Source organism: Anoplopoma fimbria, chromosome 24 (assembly GCF_027596085.1).
Source record: "Anoplopoma fimbria isolate UVic2021 breed Golden Eagle Sablefish chromosome 24, Afim_UVic_2022, whole genome shotgun sequence".
Classification (NCBI taxonomy): domain Eukaryota; kingdom Metazoa; phylum Chordata; class Actinopteri; order Perciformes; family Anoplopomatidae; genus Anoplopoma; species Anoplopoma fimbria.
In genome coordinates, this window is record NC_072472.1 from 17,218,731 (window position 1) to 17,228,238 (window position 9,508).

The 9,508-nt window shown below is 42.4% G+C and overlaps 1 protein-coding gene across 1 annotated transcript; it reads left to right on the top strand.

Annotated features, from left to right (window-relative positions):
* Positions 1 to 1,139: 1,139 nt before the first annotated feature.
* On the top strand, positions 1,140 to 9,164 carry zc3h12b (zinc finger CCCH-type containing 12B). Its single transcript, XM_054626295.1, has 6 exons — positions 1,140 to 1,154; positions 5,011 to 5,792; positions 5,932 to 6,071; positions 6,592 to 6,826; positions 7,129 to 7,235; positions 7,348 to 9,164. The coding sequence occupies exons 2-6, from the start codon at positions 5,164 to 5,166 to the stop codon at positions 8,772 to 8,774; spliced, it is 2,538 nt and encodes an 845-aa protein (XP_054482270.1). The 5' UTR covers positions 1,140 to 1,154; positions 5,011 to 5,163; the 3' UTR covers positions 8,775 to 9,164.
* The last annotated feature ends 344 nt before the right edge of the window (positions 9,165 to 9,508 follow it).

The following is a 9,508-nucleotide window of genomic DNA, read 5'->3' on the forward strand; positions in this document are numbered from 1 at the left end:
TGAATGGTCAGAAGTTAAGCTGTCAGATGATGTAATTTTTTTATAGTGTAATACTGAGGAAATGTCAAAGAATTTGTATTTATATTCTCAGCTATTTGTACACTGTAACATTGTATTCTGAATGGTTGTTACAAATTAGCAATATTGTTTTTGTTTTTGAGTTTTTTTAATGTTTTTTATTGAATTAAACCCATGTTACATTAGGGGATTTCTCATGAAAATCTGTTACTGTTTTGTCAGACTAGAACACTGCCTTATGTAAAAATAAACATTTTTTTCCCCACTTTTTAATTTTTTTAATTTTCCCCTCACTTGTTGATATTCCGGGCTGTGGAGGAGCCAAATCAGTGAAACCAGAGCGCGTCACTTGTGTTGTACTATAACACATTCACACTGACACCTATGAGCAGTAAAGAGTTTTACATTTTAACTGAACACCTGAGTAGACAGTACAGATTCTGGTTCAAAACCATGGCCATCTTGCAGGGAGTTGATGTCAAGCTGCTTGCACACAATTTAGAAATCACCGGCACCTACAGTACCTGTCAAAAGTTTGGACACACCTTCTCATTCAATGGTTTTTCTTTATTTTTATTTTTTTTCTACTTCTAGAATAATATTGAAGACATCCAAACTATGAAGGAACACATATGGAATTATGTGGTAAACAAACAAATGCTCAACAAACCAGAATATGTTTTATATTTTAGATTCTTCAAAGTAGTTGAATGAGAAGGTGTGTCCAAACTTTTGACTGGTACTGTAGGTTTCATGTACATCATATACATAATTAATTGTAATACGTGACTACTACGTGATCAAGCTTCTTTATTTAATTAGAACTGAAGTTTGCGGCAGCTCACTTAATGCATTGCGATCAGAGAAAAGGTCTAGCTATTGCGGAATTAAAGAAAAACAGTCAAGCCCAAATTGTATTAAAATTTACGCTCCGACTTTGAATTAATGATAAAGTGATTCCCATTTAATAACCCCAGTAAGGAATCTATGACAAATCTGCGGTTCTGACCCGGGTGTCTTTTCACCGCTTAGGTTACTTGTTTCCCTCGCGTTATCTGGCAACCCGGACTAAACTGCGACAGCGCCAATGGCAGCAAAACAGAAGTGTTACAGGCGAGGAGGATGACAGCAACAAGGTGAGAGGAGCACCGTGTGGAGGCAACGGGAGCCGGGGAGATATGTGCAAATGATGTAGAGAATATCGTTTTGTCGCTGTGTTTCACCTCTACTTGAAATATTCATCGATTGTCAACTTTATGTCAAGTTACAGTAGTATTCTGGCAAAAGGCTAGCACACTAAAGCTAACTGCTGTTAGCATCCCGACGTTCCCGTTAGCCTATGGAGCCACCGGGATGCTACCATCACCGGAGCGCCACGGTAGCTAACTACACAGACACCGGGTGGCCTGACGCGCTCGGTGGTGATCGGTAGCAGCTGTCTAATCGCTGTCTAGCCGACGAACAACGAGATAAACCGAAACGTGCCGGTTAGTTTACGAAGCTAAAATGTTGCCTCTCCAGCTGGCCAAGTGAAGGTAAACTAGCATGCTAACGGGGGATAGCTGTGCTCGGGGCCTTCGGGTGTCAGACCAGTCGTCCTCTCATCAGCGTCAATCCCAAAGGTGACGTCGTGTTCACCGGGGATATTTTAACGGTATTGTGAAAACGTGTGCGTTGTAAGGATGAGATCTGTGTCACTGTCATAGTGTTTAACCTTCCCTTTCACCCTTCTCCACTCAGGATGCAGCTGCTACTGAAATGAAGCACTTGAGTTTTTTTTATTTTTTATTATTGACGTGTCAACTAGTAAACTGATGAATGCAATACTGTAGTCCATATAGGAGCTTTTACTGTATGCTCACTGTCATCGGGATCAATGCAGGGTTTGAGTTTTGTTGCACATTCATGTTGTTTGCTGTGACAGTAAGTCAGTGAAAATACTGGCTGAACATGAGGATTCAGTTCAGTCCTCATTTTCTTTTGCATACTTTTAATATCCCCTTGCTAAAAGTATAATTTCCTTGGGTTTTTCCTCTCAAAGTGATGAGAGGAAAAAAATAATTAAAAAAATAGGTAAGTAGAAGCTCACATCAATATAGCATTGTTGGTTAGAAGTGAATGTAAAGTTTATGACATACATTACACTTGAATAATATAATTAATATAAAGCAAGTTATTCAGGTTATTTGTGTCCTCATTCACGTAGTATTTAATTAATTCATACAGTAACAGTAAATAGAATGGGTTCAACTTTGTATTATGTATTTGTGATATGAGGCAAATGATCCTGATTTCCTCGGTGGAGATTAGCCTGTTAGCCTAAGACGTTAAGAGTAATCATCCATGTGCCCAGTAATCACTTGTACTTTTTTAAAAAACATTGTGAAAAGACTTGCAAGTGACCTTTCTCCCAGCTTGTCTTTAAGTACCGTATGTTAAAAAGCAAAATATTTTTATTTATTTTTTATCAATGAGAAATCTTTTTTCCCTGAGTGAAGTCTTAGATTGACACACTGGATGAGATCATCTACCAGGGTCAAATGGAGGATTTTGGTGTGTATGCAGTGTAATAATTATCAGTCAGCATTCAGTCTTCTCATTGTAGCAGAAGACATGTCATTAGTTTTTCTTGGTTCCCCGTGCTGGATGACAGTTTACCCATGGATTATGTTAAAGCATATTCATGACCAAAAATGTACATTCTTTTTTTGTGCTTTTCAGCTCAGAAGATAAGGGATTTCTTGGCACGGATAATCTTTACGCGCCCTTTTTGCAGAATATACAGAGTTTTATAGTTTGAGATGAAGGGTCTTCTAAAAGCTGCTAGCGAAGACTGCAGAAAGTGTTTGTCAGAACTATATAATGCAGAGTACACAGTAACTATTACGTGCTGTTCTGTCATTCGTCTGTCTCATATGAAATAACTACTGGATCTTTTTTGTTGTTGTGATGGCTGCACTTTACTTTTTATTTTTCAATCTTAATTTCAAGATATACAACCAGCCAAGTGGCACATGTAACCTCCTCTGACCACTGTGCAGTATATCCCTGCTTTATACTGGATACTATGTAGGGTCAGCATCAGCAATGTAAAAGATGGCTTCAGGGACCTGTTTCACTTGTTGCTATGAAACAGAACCACACGAGCCTGTGCATGTGCAGAGATAGTCTGGAGGCCTTGCTGAGTCTTTGCCTGTGAATCTGGAGGTGGATTGGAAAAGGACTGGAAGAGCTCTGCTCCCTTAAACATGTTGTAAAAATGTCTTAACTGGCAGTGGGATGTGTGATTTATAAAAAAGTGCCTCAAGAAGCCCCCCTATTTCAGCTAGTTGTTTTAAATGTTCAAATCTAAGTTTTGATCGACAGTGAGACGGTGTACGTAACTGATGCTGGGAGGTAAAAGCTATGCATTTGTAGCTGTAGATTAACCCTCAAAATATCTATCAACCTTCCAAGATCTTCCATGAATATCAGTCTTGTGTATTACCTGATGAGGATGTTGCCAATGACATAGTATTTGCTAAGTAATGTGGGTTTTTTTTTATCACAAAATATGCTGCCTCAAGAGTTTTAGTGTAGATTTGTAGTGTAGCTGTAAGTGTTCTGCATTTACTGACTGCCTGAAGAGAGATGATGAGCTGTGTTTGTGTTAGTCGTGACTGGTAAAAAGGAGTTAGCTGATGACAAGGCTGTGTTGCTAAGCAACCCACATCATGGGCTGTGCCTCTCGAAGCCAGAAGCTGGCTGTATTCTTCTCTCTGCAAGACTGGGGGAAAGTGTAGACTAGGGCTTCTGTTCATTAATACACTTGTTATCAAGATTATTTGATTACCAATATATGTAAAAAAAATATACGTGTACCGCACATGAAGTCCTTTTCTGCTTTACCATAAAACAGCTTTGTTCCCTCGGGAGTTCTGTTTGATTCAGATTGTCTGTCAGAGGGCTGGAGGCGCAGGGATACTCTGTGCTGCCCACACTTTGTCTCAGGTTATGTTAACTCATGCACTCCCTCCACGTGTGTCTGGCTCGAATATTGCTTGCAAGACCAATAAGGCTTTTGTGCAGATTGAGGCGAGGGTTGTACTGCAGCACATTAACACGTTCTGTGCTGGAAGAAAAGGCTTTTTTCATTTAAAGACAAGTAAGCCAGAGAGACAGGGAAGTCAGGTGGAGACTTTAATATCTGTTGTATCTATATTTTCAACATATTGCACCTACAAGCAGGAGGTGCAATGTATGTATTAGTTTATCGTGAAAAATGACTAAAGTGAATTTCTGTACACGATGCTTTGCTATTGTTTCAACGTGCAGTTAGTAACAGTTTACAGCTTTAAATACATCATTGGTTGTAAATGTTTAAGAATCAGAGAGTTTGTAGTTGTGACCTACAACATTTCACTCAGAACAGGATTGACAGTTAGACATATCGCCTGCAGACATTGCAGGGTATGTAACCATCCAGTTTCACCAACAAACAAAACAAAAGATTGAAGTCGCTTTTTGTGAACCACAAAAAGAACAAACAGTCAGAGAGAGATTGTCCAAATGTACCTGTAATGTATCATATCAGTCCTTTTTCCTGTGCTGCTGTTTTTTTTTTTTTGTTTCTTAATGCTGATGACTCGTATGTTCCATTTGTCTGACTTAGTTTTGTAAATTTCTTTGTCACTTGCCCCAGATATCAGTGTTTCCCACAGGTGGAGCATTTATTGGTCTACCACAACTAGGGTGAGTGGCGGACCCTGCACTTTGAAACACCATTTTTCTCGTGTGAAAATGTTTTGCGTCCACATTAGCCTCAACTCTTCTATCTTTCAACTGCTTTTCCAAGTAGACTTTTAAAGATACAGAAATACATAATAGTCCTTCTTGGTGGGCCAACAAATGAGGTCTTTGTATGGGATAAGAGACAAATGATTTCTTAAGGTTCGTTTAAAGTTGAACACAGTTTACTAATAGAAACTCATCATTGTGTTTTCGCTCTTTCAGGATTTAATAGTTAGATTTTTCCAGCCCACACGTGTTACTTTGGCTCTACACGAGGAGCCTGTGGCGCTAAAGTCCAGCATTCAGTATGATTCCCTGGTTGCGGTGGAGGTGAGGAAGCATGGGGTGGAAATTCGAGGTGTCAAGACGAACGTGATGACAGTATGGTCGATGGTGGAGAAGCTCAAAATGGAAAAACGCCCATGCAGGGAGGAGAACATTGACTCAAGCGAGGCCCAGCATGCCAGTGATGATTCCGAGGACGGGAGCAGCTCAGAAAGCGAACCAGAAGAGCAGCAGCACCAGAGGGTTCGGGTGACCAGCAGGTGTAAGAAGAGGGAGCCCTTGGCCGTCGCGAAACCCCACCGACAGCTCTGTCGCTCTCCATGCCTCGACCGGCCCAGTTTTTCCCAGGGTAGCACTGCGCAAGAACTTCGCGAGGATGACACCGGCGCCGGACCAGGGATCAAGCCTGCCAGCGACAGAGAGTACCAGACTAAGATGGAGTTCGCATTGAAGTTGGGCTATTCGGGAGACCAGGTGGAGACGGTGCTCAACAAGCTGGGGGCGGCTGCACTTATTAACGACATTCTCGCTGAGCTAGTGAGGCTCGGGAACAAAGTAGAGCCTGACATCCAAGCTTGCAGCAGTACAGCAACGTTAATATCACGGCCCCCCTGTGTTAAAGAGACTGTTAGCCCAGAGGTGTCGGTGGAAGACGACTCTGTGGATACGTACGATAACCTCAGGCCCATCGTCATCGATGGCTCAAATGTGGCAATGAGGTAAGACACTAAAACACACACATTTAATTGGTCTTTGCTTCATGCACGTTTCTCTTTTGTTGCGGAAACATTTGCCTCTAATAAATGTGCATTTTGTGAGGTTAACGTAGCTCTCATACCACACTGTTCTGTTTTCTAGCCATGGAAACAAGGAGGTGTTCTCTTGTCGTGGGATCCAGCTTGCTGTTGAATGGTTCTTGGAGAAAGGACACAAGGACATCACTGTGTTTGTCCCCGCCTGGAGGAAGGAACAGTCGAGGCCTGATGCCCTCATCACAGGTACCAAAGCTGTTTGAGAGGCAGTTGCTATTTGAAGTTGGGCGTAGTTGTTGTAGTTGGCAAGACAACAGTCCAACAACATGTAATTTAAGGCATTAACTTGTGGTTTGGTCATGGTCAGCAAGAAGTGGGTGCTGGAACACTAATTTGCTAATTGGGGCGGCTGTGGCACATGAGGTAGAGCGCTTGTCCCGTAACCACAAGGTTGGTGGTTCAAACCCCTCTACTGGCAACATGCCGAGGTGTCCTTGAGCAAGACACCTAACCCCAAGTTGCTCCCCGGGCGCTTCATTGCAGCCCACTGCTCCTCCGGGATGGGTTAAATGCAGAGAAATAATTTCCCCATTGTGGGACTAATAAAGGCTTAATTATTAATTAATTGATAAAATACTATAATAGAACCCAAATGCATGCCATCGCCATCCAAAATACATTGTGATTGATATTCTGGTTGTTTTTTATGGCGTTATGATGAGCTGTTCAGTCAAAATCGCAACTTACTTGACACTTGTCCCCTCAGATCAAGAAATATTACGCAAGCTGGAAAAAGAGAAGATCCTGGTCTTCACTCCATCCCGGAGAGTCCAGGGCAGGAGAGTGGTGTGCTACGACGATCGCTTCATAGTGAAGCTGTCTTATGATTCTGATGGAATTATTGTGTCAAACGACAACTACAGGGACTTGCAAAATGAGAAGCCAGAGTGGAAGAAGTTCATAGAAGAGCGTCTCTTAATGTACTCGTTTGTCAATGACAAGTAAGTATTCTAAAAGTATTTAGAAATGCACTCTGGGAGACTTTTACTCGTGAGTGAAGTCATGGATATTAAGGATAAGGTCTTTATTGAAAGATAAGATATTTCATCCGTAACAACAGAATGTTTTTTTATATCAAAGTTGGTTAGTATTATACATTGTTATTTATTCAAAAACAACTATTTATGTGTGTCATAATCTATTTAGTGATTATATCATGGCCTTTGCTAATTAGAAAATCTACAGCGACTCTTTATTTTGGAAATAATAAAGCTGTCATTTTATGAATGACTTTTTTGAATAGGTTTATGCCACCTGATGATCCCTTGGGAAGACATGGTCCAAGCTTAGAAAATTTCCTCCGCAAGCGTCCTGTCGTTCCAGAGCACAAAAAGCAACCTTGCCCCTATGGTAAGTTCTCTAAATGTCTTTTCAAATCATAGTCTGAATGATTTGTCAGCTTTGTCTGCGTATTTTGAGTGTGTACTTTTGTTGACCTTGATCTACTTTTTCTTTAAACAAGGGAAAAAGTGCACATACGGACACAAGTGCAAGTACTATCATCCAGAGCGCGTCAACCAGCCACTGCGGTCGGTGGCTGATGAACTACGGGCTTTTGCCAAATTGTCTGCAGTGAAGACGATGAGTGAGGGGGCATTAGCTAAATGCGGTACCGGTCCCGCAACTGTAAAGGGGGACGGCAACTCTGAGGTCAAGCGCGTGGCGCCCAAGCGTCAATCCGACCCCAGTATTCGCTCAGTGGCCTGTGAACCTCCTGAGGCACTTTCCGTCGCGAGGAAGTCCGAGGCAAATTCAGTGCCTTCCCTTGTGTCCGCTCTCAGCGTGCCCACCATGCAGCCCGCCAAGAGTCACGCAGCCGGGGCCTTGAACACACGATCAGCCAGCAGCCCGGTGCCAGGTTCTTTGCAGTTCGCACACAGCTCTCTGGAGCACATGTCCAGTGTACAGTACCCTCCTATTTTAGTTACCAACAGTCATGGCGCCTCTATTACATACGGCGAACAGTTCCCAAAGTATGACTCGGTTAGCGACCATGGGTATTATTCGCTGCACAGTGATTTTTCAAACATGAGCATGAGCAGCATGCACAACGTCGACAGTTTCTGTAGCATGGAGCACGAGCATGGTGTGTACCAGAGAAATCCCAGCCACTGCCATGAGTCCTGCCTCAGCCATTCAAACAGTGACTCCTTCTCCTCGTATGGGGACATGTACCCGAGCTCCGTGGACAGCAGCTTAGAGGAGAGCATGAAGGGGCAGCAGCAGTCTCCTGCGCAGGGTAGGATGCAAGCTTTCTCCCATGGGTTTCGCCATGAAGCACTGTCCAGGGTACAGAGTTATGGCCCCGAGGAACCCAAGCAGGGCCCCCGCAAGCAGCCCGGATCTCATCTGGCACCACACATCCAGCATGTTCCAGTGGGGGCCAGGTCCAGCTGTCCCGGCGACTATCCCCTCACTCAGAATGTCCTCCCACCTTTGTCCTCACAGCCCTCACGGTCTCTCGGCATGACTCGCATGGACAGCATATCCGATTCGAGGCTATACGACAGCAACCCGATGAGACAGAGGAGACCCCCCCTGTGCCGGGAGCAGCATGCGAGCTGGGACCCTCTGCCTTGCGGTAATGAGTCCTACGGATACCATTCATATCCTTTGAGCAACAGCCTGATGCCGTGTTGCGAGCGAGTGATGGTCCGCAGCATGCCAGACAAAATGGAACAAATCTGGAACTCGCCATGGGAGATGCCATCTGCAGCTGAACACTCAGAGCGGTATGTCATCCCAGACCACCAGTATCAAACATATCGGAACCTTTGTAACATCTTTCCTGCTTACGTAGTCCACTCAGTAATGGAGAAGAACCCTCATTTGACAGATCCACAGCAGCTTGCCGCCGTCATTGTTACAAAACTGAGGTCATGCCATTGAGCAGTTAATCTCGTTAAACATTCAGAAGTGATGATAAGGGAAATACAGATTCGAATTGCAAAGGTAGGCACTTGTTTAAATGTTGCTGCATGTGCAACATCTGCCCTCAGGAGTTTTTTTTTTTTCTTTGTTTTTTTTTTCTTTGTTTTTTTTAAACTGTCTCGGATGGGGAAATAAGATTTTACAACACTAAGATGACAAAGAAGTAATCAGCATAGAGGAAGTTTGTCTGATAAGTTTATCTTGAATTGTAAGATGTTTCACATTTGAAAAAGCTACATTTTTATATGAAGTGTGGTGCAGTACACCTTATTAGAAATCTGCTTCATAACACATTCATACCACCTGAGCAGGAGCTGCATACCAGCTTTGGACCATATCCAAGATTAACGGAGCCTTTGTTCAACATCATTAATTCTAGAAAATATCTTAAATGTCTACTAGATCATTTCTGAAAGTGTTTCTTTGATTTGATTTATAACATATACAAGAAAATGACGTATGGAGCTCTAGACTGTTCAGCATTATGTCAATAAATTAGTTATAATGAAATAAATAACCACTGGAATATATAGTGTAAAATACATAAATGATACAATCTGTGAATTATTTTAAGAATTAATTAGATTATTATTTTTTTTTTCTAAATTCCCTTCTTTAAGAATGTGTTTTTACATCATAAAAGCATTTTTGAATGCATACTGCATCCAAGAGTACGTACTTTGTAAGGGCAG